This window comes from Oncorhynchus mykiss, chromosome 30 (genome assembly GCF_057628025.1).
Source record: "Oncorhynchus mykiss isolate SJ-2025 chromosome 30, ASM5762802v1, whole genome shotgun sequence".
NCBI classification, from domain to species: domain Eukaryota; kingdom Metazoa; phylum Chordata; class Actinopteri; order Salmoniformes; family Salmonidae; genus Oncorhynchus; species Oncorhynchus mykiss.
This window is the reverse complement of record NC_143051.1, coordinates 34,376,237-34,399,155: the sequence shown is the minus strand read 5'-3', so window position 1 is coordinate 34,399,155 and position 22,919 is coordinate 34,376,237. Positions and strand designations below refer to the sequence as shown.

The window sequence follows — 22,919 nt, the reverse complement described above, 5'->3', positions numbered from 1 at the left end:
AACAATAGTAGTTATCTAAGCACGGAGGGCATTTGAATAGAAGTCTTGGGGCTGTACATTGCGTTCCGTTATGACCTAGATACGGTTTGCTGACATCTTTATACTGGGTGCCATATTGAATTGGTCTGACCAGGACAACACTAACAGACTAGGGCCAGGTTTCCTAAAAAACATCTTAAGGCTACGCTCATCTTTAGAACCATAGGATCCTGAGATGCTTTTTGGGTAACCGGGCCCTGGGCAACCACGCATATTCTAAACAGAAATGTCACAACAAGCTACATAAAGTTGTCCACAAACAACACAATTGAATAAGGGTATTTGGTCATAATCAAAACTTCTCCAGCCTGACAGGTTTTGCTATCAAATGTACTTTGCATGAAGCTAAGGGTGACATACTGTCTCAAAGCTCATTTGTGAATTGGAACTCATGAGAGCTGGATCTATTTTCAGCCTCCAGCAGTCTCCCACTGCTCTGGGGGAATGGGAGTCATAAGACCAGGAGAGAATGGGGGCGTCTGAACCGGGCCAGCTACACCCTAAAAAGATGGAGGGGTCAACAGTGAGAGGTGATCCCATTATCATAAAATTATAGCACATTTTATCCAAAGAAATAAGATCAAGATCAAGTTCAGATTATTGCATGTTTGATGTCTAAAAAGCATAATGCTATACTTTTTTAGTATGCATCATGTTTATACTGACATTACTGTATGTGGCTGAAATATTTCCCCCTCTCAGATTGGTGGCATACACAGTACAGACAGTTATCAAGTGACCTTGCCCTGCTGTTTTCTGCTGACTGTGGCCCCACTCCTACAGACCTTCTACTGTGAGTTTCATTAGCTCATATTTTTTTATTAAAAAGATTCAGGGGTCAGAAATAGGAGTCCACTGATTTACATTGTTATGGACGGTCAAGACTTGAGGTTTTAACCCTAACTTTACTTTTTAATTGGCTCTCTCTGCTACCTCATCCTCACTATTTTTGTATCCATGGCAAAGGGGTCGCGGGGGTCAGACTCAAAGACCTGACTCAGAAGCTGAACACCCTGAACAACTCCTACATCCTCCTCTTCCACAAGTACCCAACACTCAACCTGTACAGTCCTGTCACCACCCCCAGTGGTGAGCACAGACATTTAGGTTGTTTTTATCTGGGGGGGAAAAATACTCTAATCCAATAAACTGTTAAATATATGGACAGGCAGAGAAAAGATGATGAAGGATAACCAGGATCAACTTAAAATGTCAAAATGGCTGACAATGACAAGAGTCGTGAAAATTGGGTAGCATCACACTAGGCCTATGCGCTAGGCCTGGCATCCTAATAACAGCATCACTTTAGCTAGTATCAGATGTAGACATGTAGCACCATACACAATCCCCGCTTGATGGTTTTAAGAGTATTTTTTATTGATATATTTAGGAAATATTGTATTTATACAGGTGATGATACAGAGATTGAAAAACCTATTTTACATAGGGAACCTGTTTCACCCCTGTTCACCATTACCCCTGAGTAACCTCTGGCGTAATCTTGTTTCATAGAGCGTGAGTGCAGGCCGTGCCCAGAGGGATGGGAGTCTTTTGGGGAGAGATGCTGCCTCTACACCCAGGAGAGACAGAACTGCATCTCCAGCCAGTACCACTGCTTGTCTGTAGGGGGCAACCTTGCCATGGTGAAGAGTGAGGAGGAGCAAGTATGAAAGAGCCATGAACCCCATCACCCAATGATACCTGCATACGTTAAGGTTTCTTTGGAGGACTGCATTGTAGCCTATTTCTCAATTCTGTATTAATTTGCATTTCAAATGTGGATCCCTTTTGAATCAAGAGATGGTTTAGAACCTATATCATGACAAATCGAAATCCTCAAAAGGTCCTGAGCTTTGGAGGTAAATAGAGAACTGAGATTTACTGAGAATTAATTGGAAATATTAGCAATATATAGGCTGCCCTATCACTCAAAGCTGTGATATTCCTTTATACAGTATACAGTGGACCTAACACAGACACGAACATAATCTATAAGGTCAGTCATGAATGTTTAGACTCATTGCATTCACTGTGTAATACATCACATTTGACACCCTCAGTTAAAGTTAATAATAGATTTAGGAGTTCTATGAAAATGTGGGGTCGTGTCTATTTGAGGCCTCCATCTGAGTGTTGCATTTTTCTCAGATCTTCCCGTGGAAGAGAGCCAAGGAGCTGAGCCAGGGAGACTCCTACTGGATCGGCTTGAAGAACAGTAACCCAGGCGGGGCTGGCACTGGGTGGACAACTCCCCGGTGGAAAAAGGGAAACTTATAGTTACAGAAGATTTGCCTGTGAAGTTAGTCTTGAGCTAAAAAAAAAAAAAAAAAAGTCCCGTAAATGGATAGAAATATCATCCAGAAAATTGAGTTTGGATCTCAATTATTTCGTTTGGCGTGGTGTCCTGTATCGAGACTCGAGACTGTATTACTGTGATTACATTACCTCAAATGACAGTATCAGATGAGGATACTTACTGTATGAGGTCCCTAGTTAAGGTCATGAAGAGAGCATATTTATTGCCACCCGTCCATTTCCTATAAGTACCTGATGCATTATTCTGCATTGATGGTTATTTGACAGAGTAACCAAATGTACATGGTCATTTTGTTTTAAAAAAAAGTCAAACTGATGGAGATTCCTACCTCTACAGGTTTTGGGATATTTCTTGGTATCACGAGCCAGAGAAGGGGGACACCGGAGAGCTGTGTGCCCGGCTGTCGCAAGGAGACAGCCATAGGGCCGGTTGGTACGCCACCATGTGTAAGAACAGCCTGAAGACCATCTGTGAGAGGACCCAGGGCACCGTGCAGTGAAATTCCCCTCCTCTCCTCTTCTGAGATAGTGTGAGGTTAGGGTCCTAGGGTAGGGGTAGGGTAACCACAGTCAGCATGAAAAATCCAATGTGTCTTTTGTGGGCCTAATTGGTAATTATGCAATGTATCTACAACTGAAAATAAAGTTGCCGTAAAATTGCTAGCCTACATCCATTTTGGGACGTTTAAATTAATTCTATAAACCCATTGATTCTTGGGACCCTGATTTTTTTCATTTTTTTGTTGTGTTACAATCTGAATTTAAAATGGATTTTGGTCACTTTCTTACAGCAAGCCTAAGCAAGTTCAGGAGTAAACATTTGCTTAACAAGTCACATAATAAGTTGCATGGACTCACTGTGTGTGCAATAATAGTGTTTAACATGATTTTTGAATGACTACCTCATCTCTGTACCCCACACACACACAATTATCGGTAAGGTCCTTCAGACGAGCAGAGAATTTCAAACACAGTGTCAACCACAAAGACCAGGGATGTTTTCCAATGCCTCGCAAAGAAGGGCACCTATTGGAAGTAGCAGTGTGTGGGTAAAAACACCGGAGGAAGAAAGACAAATAGAAAAAAATGCCATATTACAACCTGTGTGTTGTGATATAACCTGTTAGTTCATATGCCGTGACACCATGTTTTATAGGCCTAAGGAGACAATAAGAAGACACAGTGGCAGAATAAATTCCACTATACATTTGTTTCATTACAAAATCGGAGAGCAAAATCTGTCCGGTGAAGTCAACAAAACATTTAGCATATAACAAACAATTACTCACAGCATTTATTTTTATTTCATTTAACTAGGCAAGTCAGTAAGGAACAATTTCTTATTTTCAATGACGGCCTAGGAACAGTGGGTTAACTGCCTGTTCAGGGGCAGAACGATAGATTTGTACCTTGTCAGCTCAGGGGTTCGAACTTGCAACCTTCCGGTTACTAGTCCAATGCTCTAACCACTAGGCTACCCTGCCACCCAATGGTCAAGCAAGGTAATGGTTCTGAAAATGTCAGACTACTAAACTACGATTCATTTAGAACCACGGAGAGTTACCAGAAGTCGCAAAAAAACACAGAGACACCTCCACTATTCCAGCACCATTTCAACATAATCTAATCACCTATGCTTAGTCTAATACAGTGACAACTAAAAGATACCAAAAGCTATTTAATCCAATCAATGTAAACTAAATACAATGTGGATGTCCATGGAAATGATTTGTGTGTGTGTGCGTGCCCGTGCAAGTAGAGAAAACATTTGACTCCCCCTACTTTTAAAGAAATGCAACTGCCATCCTCCTCTTTCATGTTGCCTACATGGACTATGACTCTGTCATACAGTTGTCCTACGCTACCTGGCTAAAATACTTGCTCGCTAGCCTGTGGACAACGAAACGTCAGGCCAGCTAGTTAACATTAGCATACTACATCTAGCTACAGTTGAAGTCGGAAGTTTACATAGACTTAGGTTGGAGTCATTATAACGCGTTTTTCAACCACTCCACTAATTTCTTGTTAACAAACTATAGTTTTGGCAAGTCGGTTAGGACATCTACTTTGTGCATGACACAAATAATTTTCCCAACAATTGTGTCCAACAATTGTTTACAGCCAGGTTATTTCACTTATAATTCACTGTAACTCTAAGTTTACATACACAAAGTTGACTGTGCCTTTAAACAGCTTGGGAAATTCCAGTAAATTATGTCATGGCTTTAGAAGCTTCTGATAGGCTAATTGACAACATTTGAGTCAATTTGAGGTGTACATGTGGATGTATTTCAAGGCCTACCTAACTCAGTGCCTCTTTGCATGACATCATGGAAAAATCAAAAGAAATCAGCCAAGACCTCCACAAGACTGGTCCCCCCTTGGGAGCAATTTCCAAACGCCTGAAGGTACCACGTTCATTTGTACAAACAATAGTACGCAAGTATAAACACCATGGGACCACGCAGTCATCATACCGCTCAGGAAGGAGATGCGTTCTGTATCCTAGAGATGAACGTACTTTGGTGCAAAAAGTGCAAATCAATTCCAGAACAACAGCAAAGGACCTTGTGAAGATGCTGGAGGAAACAGGTACAAAAGTATCTATATCCACAGTAAAACGAGTCCTATGTTGACATAACCTGAAAGGCTCCTCAGCAAGGAAGAAGTCACTGCTCCAAAACAGCCATGAAAAAGCCACACTACTACGGGTTGCAACTGCACATGGGGACAAAGATCGTACTTTTTGGAGAAATGTCCTCTGGTCTGATGAAACAAAAATAGAACTGTTTGGCCATAATGACCATCGTTATGTTTCGAGGACAAAGGGGGAGGCTTGCAAGCCGAAGAACACTGTCCCAACCGTGAAGCATGGGAGTGGCAGCATCATGTTGTGGGGGTTTGCTGCAGGAGGGACTGGTGCACTTCACAAAATAGATGGCATCGTGAGGAAAGAAAATTATGTGGATATATTGAAGCAACATCTCAAGACATCAGACTTAAAGCTTGGTTGCAAATGGGTCTTCCAAATGGACAATGACCCCAAGCATACATCCATAGATATGGCAAAATGGCTTAAGGACAACAAAGTCAAGGTATTGGAGTGGCCATCACAAAGCCCTGACCTCAATCCTATAGAAAATGTGTGGGTAGAACTGAGAAAGTGTGTGCGAGCAAGCATGCCTACAGACCTGACTCAGTTACACCAGCTCTGTCAGGAGGAGTGGGTAAAAATTCACCCAACTTATTGTGGGAAGCTTGTGGAAGGCTACCCGAAACGTTTGACCCAAGCTAAACAATTTAAAGGCAATGCTACCAAAACTAATTGAGCGTATGTAAATTTCTGACCCACTGGGAATGTGATGAAAGAAATTAAAGCTGAAATAAATCATTCTCTCTACTATTATTCTGACATTTCATTTTTAAAATAAAGTGGTGATCCTAATTGATCTAAGACGGTAAATGTTTTACTAGGATTAAATGTCAGGAATTGTGAAAAACTGAGTTTAAATGTATTTGGCTAAGGTGTATGTAAACCTCCTACTTCAACTGTAGATACGCTACACATACTGAGACAGAGGGGCGCTGTTTCTTTTGCTCGGGTGCTTTGTCCTGTGAGATACAGTATGACCATTGACACTTAACAACCAATGGAACACTGTTGTTTTCCCTCTTAATTTTACCATGTATTGAGGAAGTTCCTGTACAGATTTGAAATCCAATTTAATTTACCAACATTTTGGGGATTCTGAAATATAATTTTTTGGTTCTAATTGATTCTGTTTCTCACCCATTTTCTTAAAGTGATTCTAGCACTCTATAGTGAATTGTTAGACTTGCTATGAGACATGCTATAGGCGTATATCCTATACAAGTACTACTAACACTTAATAACACTGGTGGTTCATAGAAAGTAGAGCCCAACCTATATGTTTTCTTTGGGGTCCGATAACGATTCATATTTTTTTGTGGGACAAAACTTACCAATACCGATATATTTGCCGATTTAGTTTTTACAGCAGGGAAATTAAAGTGACATTTTTCCACACCAGGTTCTCCTAAATTGCCACAAATGTTGATTTCTTACATTGTGGCAATGATGAAAATGAGAATGGGCCCTTGTGTTCAGATAAGCATGAGATTCACTTTTTTCCATCCCATTTATTGAATGTTGGTTATCGGTGGAATCATCGTCCAATATCAATATGTCGGTAAAAGGCTAATATCGTCCGATAATATAGATGAAACTATGTACATCGGTTAGGCTCTCAAATGATTATTTATCTGCCCACTTGGAGATATTAGAGGTAGCACAATATGACCGAAGTAAGCAACCCAGAATGGGCTTAAGTAGAAGAGATGTACAGAAAACAAAACAAAATATGAATGTATTTGAGCCTCCTTGAAAAAGATATGGAAATAAATTCCAACTGATATTCTAGTTTGCTCCACAAAGTTTGAATAACCAAGCACATGGACTAATAGTAAGGCATGCAAACATTTCCAATTGTAACTATTCATCATTTTCTCTCTTTCTCCAGGCCAGGAATTCCTACAGCTTCTATTCAACCTCACTGAGAGCCCCAGACCATTATTCCTCCTCCACCAAACTTTAAAGTTGGCTCTATGCATTGGGGCAAGTCGAGCATCCAACAAACCCAGATTTGTCCGTTGGACTGCCAGATGGTGAAGCGTGATTCATCACTCCAGAGAACGTTGGTTCCAGAAGCAGTTTGGAACTCGGGAGTGGGTGTTGCAACCGAGGACAGACGATTTTTACGTGCTAGGCAGTTCAGCACTCGTCGGTCCCTTTCTGTGAGCATGTGCGGCCAACCACTTTGTGGCTGAGCCGTTGTTGCTCCTAGTGTAACGGTTTTCTTGATGAGAAGGAGAGTCGGACCAAAATGCGGCGTGTCTATTGCAATCCATGTTTAATGAAGTAACACACTAAACACAAACACTATCAAAACAATAAACTTAACGAAAACCGAAACAGCCTATACCTGTGTAACCTAACACAGAACAATGACATCAGGACACTAAGGACAATCACCCACGACAAACTCAAAGAATATGGCTGCCTAAATATGGTTCCCAATCAGAGACAACGATAAACACCTGCCTCTGATTGAGAACCACTTCAGACAGCCATAGACTTAGCTAGAACACCCCACTAGCTACAATCCCCATACATACACACCACATACAAAAACCCATGCCACACCCTGGCCTGACCAAATAAATAAAGATAAACACAAAATACTTCGACCAGGGTGTGACAGAACCCCCCCCCCCTAAGGTGCGGACTCCCGAACGCACCTCAAAACAATAGGGAGGGTCCGGGTGGGCGTCTGTCCATGGTGGCGGCTCCGGCGCGGGACGTGGACTCCACTCAATCAATGTCTTAGTCCCTCCTCCTCGCGTTCCTGGATAGTCCACCCTCACCGCCGACCATGGCCTAGTAGTCCTCACCCAGAACCCCACTGGACTGAGGAGCAGCTCGGGACTGAGGGGCAGCTCGGGACTGAGGGGCAGCTCGGGACTGAGGGGAAGCTCAGGCAGGTTGATGAATCTACCAGATCCTGGCTGGCTGGTGGTTTCGGCAGATCCTGGCTGACTGGCAGATCCTGGCTGACTGGCAGATCTGGCAGATCCTGGCTGACTGGCAGATCTGGAAAAGTCTGGTCGACTGGCAGATCTGGAAGAGTCTGGTCGACTGGCAGATCTGGAAGAGTCTGGTCGACTGGCAGATCTGGAAGAGTCTGGTCGACTGGCAGATCTGGAAGAGTCTGGTCGACTGGCAGATCTGGAAGAGTCTGGTCGACTGGCAGATCTGGAAGAGTCTGGTCGACTGGCAGATCTGGAAGAGTCTGGTCGACTGGTAGATCTGGAAGAGTCTGGTCGACTGGCAGATCTGGAAGAGTCTGGTCGACTGGCAGCTCTGGCTGCTCCATGCTGACTGGCTGCTCCATGCTGACTGACAGCTCTGGCTGCTCCATGCTGACTGGCAGCTCTGGCTGCTCCATGCTGACTGGCAGCTCTGGCTGCTCCATGCTGACTGGCTGCTCCATGCTGACTGGCAGCTCTGGCTGCTCCATGCTGACTGGCTGCTCTGGCTGCTCCATGCTGACTGGCTGCTCCATGCTGACTGGCTGCTCCATGCTGACTGGCTGCTCCATGCTGACTGGCGGCCCTGACTGCTCCATGCTGACTGGCGGCCCTGACTGCTCCATGCTGACTGGCGGCCCTGGCTGCTCCATGCTAACTGGCAGCTCTGGCGGCTCCTTGCAGACTGGCAGCTCTGGCGGCTCCTTGCAGACTGGCAGCTCTGGCGGCTCCTTGCAGACTGGCAGCTTTGGCGGCATCCTGCAGACAGGCAGCTCTGGCGGCTCCTTGCAGACTGGCAGCTCTATGCAGACTGGCAGCTCCTTGCAGACTGGCAGCTCTGTGCTAACTGGCAGCTCTATGCTAACTGGCAGCTCTATGCTGACTGGCAGTTCTGAACAGGCGGGAGACTCCGGCAGCGCTGTAGAGAAGGAAGGCTCTAACAGCGCTAAACAGGCGGGAGACTCCGACAGCGCTGGAGAGGAGGAGGGCTCCGACAGCGCTGGACAGGCGAGGCGCACTGTAGGCCTGATGCGTGGTGCTGGCACTGGTGGTACTGGGCCGAGGACACGCACAGGAAGCCTGGTGCGGGGAGCTGCTACCGGAGGGCTGGGGTGTGGAGGTGGCACAGGATGGGTTAGACCGTGAAGGCGTACTGGAGATCTTGAGAGCGGTGCTGGCACAGGACGTGCAAGGCTAGGGAGGTGCACAGGAGGCCTGGTACGTGAGACTGGCACCATCTTCACCAGCCGACTAACACGCACCTCAGGACGAGTATGGAGCGCTGACCCAGGTGCCATCAAATCCCTGACACGCTCCGTCGGGCGAATTCCATGTTTAAAACACCAACACAGCAACTCCCTCATTTCTCTCTCCTCCAATTTCCCCATTAACTCCTTCACAGTCTCTGTTTCGCTCACCTCCAACACCGGCTCTGGTTCTGGTCTCCTCCTTGGCTCCTCACGATAAACAGGGAGAGTTGGCTCAGGTCTGGCTCCTGACTCTGCCACACTCTCCCTGAGCCCCCCCCCAAGAAATTTTTGGGGCTGACTATGGGGCCTCCGTCCGCGCCGCCTTGCTTGCTTCGCAAACTCCATTCTCCTATATCCTTCCGCGCACTGCTCCATCGAATCCCAGGCGGGCTCCGGCACTCTCCCTGGGTCGACCGCCCACCTGTCTATCTCCTCCCAAGAAGTATAGTCCATACTGTACTCCACTTTGGGCTGTTCCTGCCTGTTGACACGCTGCTTGGTCCCTTTGTGGTGGGTGATTCTGTAACGGTTTTCTTGATGAGAAGGAGAGTCGGACCAAAATGCGGCGTGTCTATTGCAATCCATGTTTAATGAAGTAACACACTAAACACAAACACTATCAAAACAATAAACTTAACGAAAACCGAAACAGCCTATACCTGTGTAACCTAACACAGAACAATGACATCAGGACACTAAGGACAATCACCCACGACAAACTCAAAGAATATGGCTGCCTAAATATGGTTCCCAATCAGAGACAACGATAAACACCTGCCTCTGATTGAGAACCACTTCAGACAGCCATAGACTTAGCTAGAACACCCCACTAGCTACAATCCCCATACATACACACCACATACAAAAACCCATGCCACACCCTGGCCTGACCAAATAAATAAAGATAAACACAAAATACTTCGACCAGGGTGTGACACCTAGACGTTTCCACTTCACAATAACAGCACTTATAGTTGACTGGGGCAGCTCTAGTAGGGCAGAAATTAGACAAACTGACTTGTTGGAAAGGTGGCATCCTATGACGGTGCGGCGTTTAAAGTCACTGAGCTCTTGAGCAAGGCCATTCTACAGCCAGTGTTTGTCTATAGAGATTGCATGGCAGTGTACTCAAATGTTACATACCTATCAGCAACGGTGTGGCTGAAACAGCCAAATCCACTCATTTGAAGGGGTATCCACATACTTTTGCTTACACAGAGCATTCGGAAAGTACTCAGACCCCTTCACTTTTTCCACACTGTTACGTTACAGCCTTAATCTGAAATGTATTAAATCGTTTTTTTCCCCTTATCAATCTACACACAATACCCCATAATGACAAAGCAAAAACAGGTGTGTTGTAAAAAATCTATTCAGAATAGATTTAAAAAATATAACATTTACATCAGTATTCAGACGCTTTACTTAGTACTTTGTTGAAGCACATTTATTTTCAGGTCTCTCCAGAGATGTTCCATTGGGTTCAAGAACGGGCTCTGGCTGGGCCACTCAAGGACATTCAGAGACTTATCCCGAAGCCACTCCTGTGTTGTCTTGGCGGTGTGCTTAGGGTCATTGCCCTTTTGGAAGGTATAACCTTCGCCCCAGTCTGAGGTCCTGAGCACTCTGGAGCAGGTTTTCATCAAGGATCTCTCTGTACTTTGCTCCGCTCATATTGCCCTCAATCCTGACCAGAGTTCAGTCTTGACTTCATCAGACCAGAGGATCTTGTTTCTCATGTTCTGAGAATCCTTTAGGTAACTTTGGAGAAACTACAAGCGGGCTGTCATGTGCCTTTTACTGAGGAGTGGCTTCCATCAGGCCACTCTACCATAGATGCCTGATTGGAACTCTGGAGCTCTGTCAGAGTGACCATCGGGTTCTTGTTCACCTCCCTCGCCAAGGCCCAAATTGCTCAGTTTGGTCAGGCAGCCACCTCTAGGAAGAGTCCTGGTGTTTCCAAACTTCTTCCATTTAAGAATGATGGACGCCACTGTGTTCTTGGGGTCCTTCAATTCTGTAGAAATGTTTGGTACCCTTCCGCAGATCTGTGCCTCGACACAATCCTGTCCAGGAGCTCTACAGACAATTCCATCAAAATCACGGCTTGGTTTTTGCTCTGACATGCACTGTCAACTGTGGGACCTTATATAGACAGGTGTGTGCCTTTCCAAATCATGTCCAATCAATTGAATTGACCACAGGTGGTCTCCAATCAAGTTGTGGAAACATCTCAAGGATGATCAATGGAAACAGGATGCACCTGAGCTCAATTTCGAGTCTCATAGCAAAGGATCTGAATTATTCTGTAAATAAGGTCTGTTTTTGTTTTAAACATTTCTAAAAACCTGTTTTTCGCTTTGACATTACTGGTTATTGTGTGTAGATTGATGAGGAAAATTTTTTATTTAATAAATTTTAGAATAAGGCTGTAACGTAACAAAGTGTGGAAAAAGTGAAGTGGTCTGAATACTTTCCGAAGGCACTGTTTAGTGTACATTCAGCCTCTTGCGAATTGAAGGAAATTAATGAAACACAGAGACGAAAGATACATTATTTTGTTTATTTTTTAATTGGTAGCTTTTTGGGGGAATCCTGGCTTCCCTTGGCAACCATGAATACACGCCACTACCTATTGGTAGATAAAAATATATATATTTTAAAAAGCAGACAATGAATATCCCTTTGAGCATGGTTTAGTTAATAATTACACTTTGGATGGTATATCAATACACCCAGTCACTACAAAGAGACAGAGAGGAAAGAAACTGCTCAGGGGTTTCACCATGAGGTGACTTTAAAACAGTTACAGAGTTTAATGGCTGTGATAGGAGAAAACTCAGGATGGATCAACAACATTGTAGTTACTCCACAATTACTAACCTAATTCAAAAGAAGGAGGCCCGCACAGAATATTCCAAAACATGCATCCTGTTTGCAACAAGGCACTAAAGTAATACCGCAGGAAATGTGGCAAAGCAATTGACTTTTTGTCCTGAATACAAAGTGTTATGTTTGGGGAAAATCCAATACAACAATATTACTGAGTACCACTCTCCATATTTTAAAGCATAGTGGTGGTTGCATCATGTTATGTGTAGGTTTGTAATTGTTCATAAACGTAATGGAGCTAAGCACAGGCAAAATCCTAGAAGAAAACCTGGTTGAGTCTGCTTTCCACCAGACACTGGGAGATGAATTCAGCTTTCAGCAGGACAGTAACCTAAAACACAAGGCCAAATCTACACTGGAGTTGCTTACCAAGAGGACAGTGAATGTTCCCGAGTGGCCGAGTTACAGTTTTGAATTAAATCTGCTTGAATATCTATGGCAAGACTTGAAAATGGTTGTCTAGCAATGATCAACAACCAATTTGACAGAGCTTGAAGAATTTTGAAAACAACAATGGGCAAATATTGCACAATCCAGGTTTGCATAGCTCTTATCAACTTAGCCAGAAAGACTCACAGCTGTAAACGCTGCCAAAGGTGATTGTAACATGGATTGACTCAGTGGTGTGAATAAATAAATGAGATATTTCTGTATTTCATTTTCAATACATTTGCACCAAAAAAAATGATGTTTTCACTTTGTCATTATGGGGTATTGTGTGTGTAGATAGGTGAGAGAAAAATATATTTAATCCATTTTGAATTCCGACTGTAACAGAACAAAATGTGGAATAAGTCAAGGGGTATGAATACTTTGTGAAGCCATTGTAACTTATGAATGCCTCATGAGCTCAACTGTCATACCCTATCAGAACCCCAAAATATAAGCTTGTTTTACTCCATTGTTTGTAAACAATGTAATTGTGAACAAACACTGAAGGCCTCAAAACATGGTTAAAAGTTGAAAAATATCATTTTTATGTCATTGTATTTGAACTTTATTTCAACAGGGAGTCCCATTGAGACCAAGGTCTCTTTCACAATGGAGCCCTGCATTTTGCAATTTCACACATTTTACAAAATATAAAATACAAGGGAATACAAAAATACAAAATGACATACACATTCAAGAAAAACAATCACATTCCTCAACAAATAAGTCCTCAATAAATATTTTGAATTGCATGAGAGGCATCAATGTATCTAGTCTAAAAAGCAGCTTGGAATGGTGTGGGCGTATACCGGTCATTAAAAATATTCATGCAAGTAGACCGCTTATTTGAGATACAAGTTTGATGTGGGTTCAACCACATTATTTGGGTACGAGTTAACAGAATATGAACTTTTAAAAGTTCGATTTTTAAACATGCTTTTTTAAAAACAGCTTATGGTCTATCCAATTAGGTTAAGGTTAAGAAAAGGGTTAGGGTCAGAGAAAATGCTCTCCTAACCTGCTAAGAAAAGTAACTTCCAGTCGTAGCTGTATCGAAGGGAGATTCCTTAAAAACACGCCACTTCGATTCTGATATGACCAGAAGTGACTTTTCTGCCGCATTGAAGCGTCCCATCGTTTTCGTGACTTTCTCCATTTAAACGGCCTATCTTCATTTATTCACCATCTTTGATATCGTTTAGGTCTTGTTTAATTTTGTATTTGTAAATCATTGTTTTTTTGTTTGTTTTTTACAGCAGGTGGCAGCAGTGGGCTGTCTTTGAATACTTAGAGAAGCCGTTCGTCTTGCAGGTGCACCGCACTATGTTCCTTCTCCCATCATGCGTTGCGTTCTGACGCTCTTCTTCAGAGGACACCGCAAGAGGTCAGTTTATCAGACTTTTAGCGCAGAGGTAGGCCTTCGTTCTTAGCTAATAAAATATTGTTGTTCCGTTAACTAAGATGCACGACATTTTGAACAATCGATGTTGTGTCGTCATTAACAGTCATACAGAAGTGAATAATAATAGGTGTATGTGGCCGTTTGGCTTTGAGACAGCTAACGACTAACGTTAGCTAGCTACAGATTGCTGTAAGCACACCTGTGCTAGTCCAACTAATAAATATATATATATATATATATATATATGAGCTAGCGAACTAGTTTATTAAGAGTGAGACGGCTAACAATCTCGTCTTGCATGTTAAACTAATTTAGTCAAATTACTTGACTTTCCATTTACCTCTAGTTGGATAGGGATGTCTAGTTAGCATAGCTAGTTTAGCTAGCTATACACATTATCTGCCAAGAAGCTTGCTAGTACTTTGACATTCACATTGCCAATGCACTAGCACCCAGCGCCAGCTAGCTACGTCGGACGTAGAAAAGCTGTAATGTTAGGTGGTTAGTTGTAACCTTCCTCAGTGAATAGTTTCACGAGGGATGAATTCACTGAGGTTTGCAAGTGTTTTGGTTGATTGTCGTGGTTTGTTTGTATTGTTAAGATGTGGTGTGTCTATCGGCTGTGTCCTAAAGTACAATTTTTGCCGTTTTATTGATTAATTTAATTATCATGTTTGTTCTGAGCACCATTGTGAATGAGACCCTGGTCTAAATTGGGCTACCCTGAATAAATACAAGTGGAAAAAAATAAAATGGTCTTGTGTGAACTGGCATTAGCGCAGTTATTGCTGGCCAAGAGTAGGAGCTAGGTTCTGTCTTGACTGATAAATCAGGCTGTGGTACACAATGAATTGGTGTATATACAGACATTTGTGGACAAAATCGTATAAATGTAATTTACAAGCCAGAATGTTGAATAAAATTACATTTTGAACCTTACCGGTTGTCTGCGGTTTGTCCTGAAGATTCTCAAATTTGAATAGGTTCAAATGTAATTTGATTCTAGCTTGTAAGGAACATTTTACATGATTTTGTAAACATGTCTCAGGCTGTATATACATATTAATTGTATATTACAGCCTGATTAATCATACTAGGACATGTCAATTGGGTCCATGTTTAAGGAAGTAGAATTGGACTATAAGCTGCTAGCCTGATTCTAATTGCAAGCATTCCAATTTCATTTTAGGCAAGGTTGATAGAGTGATTATGGAAATTGGTTGAGATTTGTGTTATTCAATATTTTGATTAGTATGAATGTTTTGCAGATTGAAATCAGTCAAAATGTCTGACGTAATTGAAGAGAAGATCAAGAACTACAGAACGGCTCCTTTTGATGCCCGGTTCCCCAACACCAACCAGACCCGAAACTGCTTCCAGAATTATCTGGGTAATAACCACCACACTCTACCTTTTTGTTTGCCATTCAGAGCTGTACACAGAGATGTTTAGGCCAGGCCTATATGGCTCTGGTACTGTTGTCCTTTCAAACAATAGAGCTTATTCACACTGGATATTCAAATACTTTTATACATCTCTCAGGCATCTCATACATTCACCGGCAAAGTTATTTTCTATGCTAAACCAATGTATGCTTAAATAAGGGTTTTTGAAGAATTAATCCACTTCGTCTAGGGGTACTCTGTTGGTCGGTTTTGGACACGCTGTGAATAAGATCCGCAGCATCGATTATCATCCAAAACACCATGACATGGCTATCATTACATTCACTCAATATGTCTTGTAGTTACAATGATAATAGTCCCCATGTTCTTTTGAGTCAGACCCACTGTGGGTGGTTGCCATGGCACTTGCTGAATTCAACTTGAGCTTTAACCAAAGCAGGTAATGCTAAAGCCAGGTTCATGTCCATCGCTGACAGGTCACTTGTTTAAATTGTTTCACTTCCTCGAATGGCTATTTTGCTGCATTAATTCTGGTACCTGCGTAAATGCTTACTTAACTAACCCAAATGATGAACGGGCACCAGCTGTTTAGTTTTTTTCCCTATTTGTTATTCATGTATTATTTTTATTTAGGCAATTTGTTAATTTACAAATTAATTTACAGTTATTATGTAGCCTTGTACAATGTGAACACCTTAATTGTCAACAACTGCCACTCACCATAATGAGAACTCACATAGTCAGATTGCTATTGACTACTATTGTTATTTGAATACTTGAACGATCCTTGTGTATTAAGTGTAGAATACTGGCACTTAATGGGCTAAATTTAATGAAAATATTCCCTTGGTCAGTTCATATGCGTTTACGTTGTATTGCACATATTTCCCTTCTTTCGACCAGACTTCCACAGATGTAACAAGGCTCTGTCAGACAAAGGCCAGGACGTGGCACCCTGTGACTGGTACCAGAGAGTCTACAAAAGCCTGTGTCCCTTGAGCTGGGTATGTGTCACTAGTTCAATGGTTCTCTATGGACCATACTGCCCTACAGTAAGTGTTGAACACTAATGTATATGTACCCTTGAAGAGACTTATATTTAAATCAGTGGTGCCAGTCATCAAGTAATGCAAGGTTAAAGGTGATGTGGCTGGTTAGTAGTTTCAAGACAAACTCCCCCTCTTCCTTTCTCAATTGTCATCTTTTTTGTCATTTTGTTTTCTGCCATGGGACATTTACTGAGTTTCTCTCTCTCGCTCCAAGGTGGCAAAATGGGACGATCAGATTGAAGCTGGAAGTTTCCCTGGGAAAATCTAAATGGACACATGACTTCTTCCACTGATCTCGCGTCCTTTCCCCCGACTTCCCTTACACACCTCTTAATGTCTCTGTCAAGCATTTTGATGTTTCTGTAAAAATGACTAATAAATATTTTAATGTTGTGGTGATATTTGGTCATGCTGACTTTGGTTTGGTGTTGGACAGTCCCATGAATTAATCCACAAGACAGGATAGGTCGGTATATTGAAAAGGTACAATAGAATTTAGTAAAATAATTGCTGACATTTGGTAGGATGACCTGCCAAATTCTCTAAAACAACAGAGGTAGCTTATGGTATAGAAATGAACATTCAATTCTCGGCAACAGCTCTGGTGGACATTCCTGCAGTCTGCATGCCAATTACACACTCCCTCAGAACTTGAGACATCTGTGGTATTGTGTTGTGACAAAACAGCACATTCTAAAGTGGCCTTTTATTGTCCACAGCACAAGGTGCACCTGTGTAAGGATCATGCTGTTTAATCAGCTTCTTGATATGCCACACCTCAGGTGAATGAATTATCTTGGCAAAGGATAAATGCTCAAACATTTGTACACAACATTTTAGAGAAGTTGTGTATGAAACATTTGTTTTTATTTCAGCTCTAGACACATGGGACCAACACATGTTTATATTTAAAAAATGGTTGCATGTTTATTATTTTGTTCAGTATACATTCAGAACTACTCAATGAGGGAATGTGAACAACCCTCAAAGTACAATGACACCTGGTAGCCGACCAGGTCAGAGTAGGTAGACTAAAATGCTGCTACAGTATACAGTAGATGTATCTCCTAGTAGTCTGTATAGAAACCAACGTGCGCAACTATGGGGAAAACAGCCGGGTTTGGCTTAGATTGTCATGTTAAAATAATGGGCATCATGCCTCCCCAGAGATGGCGCTAGTGGGGGACCTAAGATATATAAATAGGTGCGTTATGAGTTTCTGATTAGGATGTCGTAACATGTAATACCTGAGTAAAGGATTATGCTTGCATTTTACCAAACTTTCCGACGTGAGTTATTCACATAACATGGTGTCAGAGAAATGAACCCAAAGCCAAGCGCTACGGAAAAGAGGACACGGTTTGTGGACAATGTAATCGCTCTCGGATAAAGGCAAACAAGTGGAAGAATTGAGCGAGGACGAAGAGACTGCAATATCCCAGTCAAATTCCGATGCCAAGCGCCATGGACATGAAAGGTGATTTGTATCAAAACTGGTTGTTTTTCCGTGATCCGTGGGAGAATTATGAAATCCTTACCGTCTTAGATAAAAACGAGCCGCATGTGCGAGTAGCAATACTGCTTAGCCTTATTGGAAGAGAGTGCCATATGCTTCAGCGTTATCTAGATTTGGGGGAAGAGGATATACAAAAATAAAAAATCATTGACGTTTTACAAAGACATTTTGAACCCACTCGTAATGAGAGTTATGGAAGATTCATTTTTAACACGTGAACAAACTCAAGCAGAGACGTCTGGTCAATATGTTGTGAGGCTGCGTCTGATTCGTGTGATTTCGGGTCAATGAGAGACGAAATGCTCAGAGACAGACTTGTGATTGGCTGTAAAAATGAGAGCAAGTATGCTGTGCGAACCACAATTTACGCTGACTAAAGCCATAGATATATGCAGAGCAAGCGAACAGCGACACATATCCAATTAAAAAACATGACTACTGTATTTGTTTGAACAGACAGGATCTGTCAATTATGCCACCCAGAACAAATACAGAGGCCATGTCGATAAAAATGGAAACTTAAATAATCGGACAGTGATGCAATGCGGAAAAGTTCTGAAGATGGGTGCATGTACTGTGGATCAACACACGCAAGAGCCAAATGCCCAACATATGGGGTTATATGCAAATTCCGTGGAAAAAATAAACATTTTGGTAAAGTGTGCAGACAAAGACAAAGTAAGCCTGCCAATCTGCTAGAACAGGATACATGCAGTGATCAAAATGATGATGAAGAAAAGTGGACATGCTATACATGACAGATGTTAATTCTGTTCAAAGTGGCAAAGATTAATGGTTTACAAACTTAACACTGCCCCACTGATGTGTGATAACTGTGATTATGATCCAAGCAGCACTCAAATGCCAGCTAGACAGTGGCTCAACTGTCAATACACCTGGCCAAAGAGACTTTATGTAAGTGATGGAGATGCAAAGCCACAACCAAGCAAGGCTACGGCTGTACGATGGCTCGGTTATTACACAAGTAGGGGAGTGTGAACTACAAGCCAATCATGATGGGGGAAACGTGCTAAAGTTCCAATTGGTGAAAACCTTCCAAAAGCCTCTCCTTTCAGCAGAAACGTGTGAAAAGCTTAAGTTGCTACAGCTCAACCACCAATGTGTTGTTCATCATGTCAGCACTCAAGAAAAACAAAAGGTCCCATCAGACTTGAACTCCTCAGAGGCAATACTGAAACAGTTTGAGGATGTTTTTGAAGGGATGAGTGCTCTGCCAGGTGAGCTCCACCTGGTGGGGGATGAGTCTGTTAGACCAGTTCTACAGCTTCCCCCCCCGCCGAATCCCCATTCCACTGAAGGAAAACATACTAACGGCTGTTGATTCAATGGAGGAACAGGGTGTCACTACGAAGGTCACCAAAGAGTACATCCATCCTGGTAAGGGACTACTGGACATACAGAGACAAACTCACAATGCAGGAAGAGGTCGTCTACAAAGGCGATAGGGCGGTAGTGCCAGAAACTCTACGCCCGATGATTCTCTCTCGTATCCATGCAGGGCACTCGGGTCGAAGCCAGTCTCAGGAAAGCCAGAGACTCAGTATTCTGGCCCAACATGACCCAATAAATAAAAAAATGTGTGGCTGTGTGCAGCATATGTAATGCTAATCTACCTAAGCAGCAAAAGGAAACGCTGCACCAACATGACGTACCAGCACGTCCTTGGTCTAAAGTGGGAATGGATCTGTTCACAGTAAAGAATGTTCCTTTTCTGATTATAGTGGACTACTATTCAGATTTTTGGGAGGTGGAGAAATTGACACAACAGCCGCTTGCATCATCGACTGTTGTAAGCAGCAGATTTGGCATACCTGACAGTTGTAGGGTTACAGATAATGGGCCCCAGTTCATGAGTCAAGACTTTGATTTGGTTTCAAAAGCCCGGGAGTTCCATCATGTGACCTCCTCACCCTACCACAGTCAGAGTAATGGTAAGGCGGAGTCAGCAGTGAAAATAGCGAAGACTCTCATCAAAGGCTATGCAGGAAGGCACAGATGTGTGGCAAGCCATTTTAGCGTTGGGTAAATACTCCCATAGAGGGCTTCGGCAGCAGTCCTGTACAGAGCTTAATGTCTAGACACTCCTTCTCTCTGTTGCCAACAACTCCCAAGCTCATCGCACCAAAGGTCATTAGGGATGTTCAGGCACACCAACGTGCACATCAGGACAAGTCAAAACATTACTATGACCAGCATGCAAAACATCTGCCTGTGATAAAACAAGTGCTCCTCTCACCTCACTCCAGGGATGCCACATGGAGTCTTGGCACACGCATAGGGCACATCAGCGCAAGGTCATATGAAGTGGAAGTAAAGGGACGAAAGTATCAAAGGAACCGGAAGGACATACGCCCAGTTCAGAAGAGCATAGGGCACAGGGGGGCTACATGGGAAGACTGTGAATATCCTCTGTGTGGTATGGGCAGGACACATAATGAGGAGACGGGGAAGACCACACCAGGGCAGTTATCTCTGCCGACCGTGCCTCCACAACTTTAGGGATATGTGGAAGAGGAAGGAGAGGCACTGAGGCTCCCAGAGGTGCCAGGAGAAAACCTGAGGATCCCAGAGGTGCCCAACGTCCCAGAGGAGCCAGGAGATGACCTGAGGTGCCCAACGTCCCAGAGGTGCCAGGAGAGGACCTGAGGATCCCAGAGGTGCCCAACGTCCCAGAAGTACCAGGGAGAGGACCTGAGGATCCCAGAGGTGCCAGGAGAGGACCTGAGGATCCCAGAGGTGCCCAACGTCCCAGAAGTGCCAGGGAGAGGACCTGAGGATCCCAGAGGTGCCAGGAGAGGACCTGAGGATCCCAGAGGTGCCAGGAGAGGACCTGAGGATCCCAGAGGTGCCAGGAGAGGACCTGAGGATCCCAGAGGTGCCAGGAGAGGACCTGAGGATCCCAGAGGTGCCAGAAGAGGACCTGAGGATCCCAGAGGTGCCAGGAGAGGACCTGAGGATCCCAGAGGTGCCCAATATCCCAGAGGTGCCAGGAGAGGACCTGAGGATCCCAGAGGTGCCCAATATGCTACCATTGTGACACACTTGACTAGGACAAAGGCTAACATAAGACCGCCCCTGCGGTACGTGCACTATCTCCCTTAAGAGATGGACAATACATTTCTTAACCTTGTAAAAAACAAGGTGTTGATAATGTAAATATGTATTTTCACTGTGGTATTAAAATGGTATGAAGTGCTCGAGCTAATTACTTATGAAAGGGAAGATGTTAAGATAATGGGTATAATGCCAACCCAGAGATGGTGCTAGTGGGGCACCTATCTAGGATATATAAACAGGTACATTATGAGTGTCTGATTAGGATGTCGTAACCTGTAACATGTAATACCTGAATAAAGGATTATGCTTGCATTTTACCAATCTCTCCGACGTGAGTTATTCACATACTGTAAACATACAGTTGACAATGTGTAAACTATGTTTATAGAAAAAGTTTATTGAAAATATAAATGCATTTGCACAATGAACACTTGTCTCTCAAATACATTGTTACAGCGAATTTTACAGAAGTAAAGATAGTTTCAGGTTGGATATTTGCGCTTTCAAACCTCAATAGCTTTCAAACCACTTGAGCCACAGACTCCAAATAAGTGTCATGATGTTGGAAAAATTGCGCACAACATTGCACAGTTCTTATTTCACGATTTGGACAATAAAATGTGGACATGTGAGCAGCATTTTGTATTCCTAGTTGAATTAGTTAGGGAGCGTGAACAAAGTACCAACTTTTTTTTTTACATATGAATTTCAACAGCTCCTTGGTCATGTGACCTACTGACTTCAAACAAGGTTCAGAATGTCCACTCAGTGGACCTACACATTGCACACCCTGTAGTTTGTCCATTGTCATCTCACACGGTTTTACATGAATTTTCAATGTTTCTAATTTCAACAGCTCCTTGGTCATGTGACCTACTGACCTCAAACAAGGTTCAGAATGTACACTCAGTGGGCCTACACACTGCACACCCTTTAGTTTGTCAATTTTCATCTTACACCATTTTACACAAATTTTGTCAACTTTATAATTTCAATCGCTCCTTGGTGATGTGACCTACTGACCTCAAACTACTTTCAGAATGTCCACGGACTGGCGGAGACGGCGCCGCGAGGCGTCCAGTGCGGTAATGCGACTGATCCCAGAGAAGCTTGCGGGAGTCCGGGGGAGAGTTATCTTTTCTTTCTGAAGGGCAGGGCACCATGGAATGGGTTCACCCCCGAGAAAGGGGCCCAAGCCCTGGAAAGCATTGCGGTTCCGGCGGCGTCCGGTGAGCTCTCACTGGCCCTTGAAGATCCAGGGGAGAGGGTGTACATTTCAAGCCGGGCCGTATCCATATCCGCAGCAGGTCTCCAAGGTGAACAGCCTCTGGCATGTTTTAACAAATAAGGGTAGTTGGCAAGTCAGATCCTTAACTTCGGGTTAAGGATTGGCTCTAAGGGCTGGGTCAAGGTTTCGTACATAGCAGAGAAGCTCACTCGCTGCGATCTACTGAAGGTCAGCCCTCGATCCAAGCTTTTGTCGGGGACGGAAGGCGTCTGACTCCACCATCCTCCTTCTTTACCAGGTGCACGCAGAAGGGAGAGCCCAGGAAGGTGGGTAGAAGGAGTAAGACATTGTGCTCTGAATAGGTAGGGGGCTAGGTGGTGGTCGCCCATCCACCCAGGCCCGTCCTCTGGTGGGACTGTGAGTCAGGTTGGGACTAGCTGTGGAAGTCAAAGGGTCACCAGGTGCACAAGGAGGCCTCCCCCAGAGAGTGTAGGCCAGGAGTCAGAGGTCACCAGGTCAATGGGGGCCTGCCTGGAGGCGAGGAAGGCTCCAGGGAGAAGGCCCAATTGAATAGGTGTTTGAGTGACACTGTCCTTTAGGGGGTCAGAGTAGGGAAATTAATGTAAAATTGGTGATTCGAATATGGACATACAAAAGGGTGTGCAATGTGTAGGCCCACTGAGTGTACATTCTGAACCTTGTTT

The 22,919-nt window shown here is 43.5% G+C and overlaps 1 protein-coding gene and 1 long non-coding RNA gene across 3 annotated transcripts; one reads left to right on the top strand and one right to left on the bottom strand.

Moving 5' to 3' along the window:
• The first annotated feature begins 13,798 nt into the window (after positions 1-13,798).
• On the top strand, positions 13,799-16,792 carry LOC110489328 (cytochrome c oxidase subunit 6B1). 2 transcript variants are annotated; one of them, XM_036971526.2, is made up of 4 exons: positions 13,799-13,920; positions 15,207-15,328; positions 16,248-16,348; positions 16,608-16,792. In XM_036971526.2, the coding sequence occupies exons 1-4, from the start codon at positions 13,877-13,879 to the stop codon at positions 16,659-16,661; spliced, it is 321 nt and encodes a 106-aa protein (XP_036827421.1). In that variant the 5' UTR covers positions 13,799-13,876; the 3' UTR covers positions 16,662-16,792. The 2 variants fall into 2 exon arrangements, with proteins under 2 accessions (XP_036827421.1, XP_021417732.1); XM_021562057.3 differs by having other exon boundaries at positions 13,822-13,948.
• Positions 16,793-20,269: 3,477 nt separating this feature from the next.
• On the bottom strand, positions 20,270-20,598 carry LOC149970280 (uncharacterized). The gene is made up of 2 exons (XR_016493622.1): positions 20,487-20,598; positions 20,270-20,456 (listed from the first exon to the last, which is right to left on the bottom strand). It is a non-coding gene; the product is annotated as an uncharacterized LOC149970280 (long non-coding RNA).
• Positions 20,599-22,919: the final 2,321 nt, after the last annotated feature.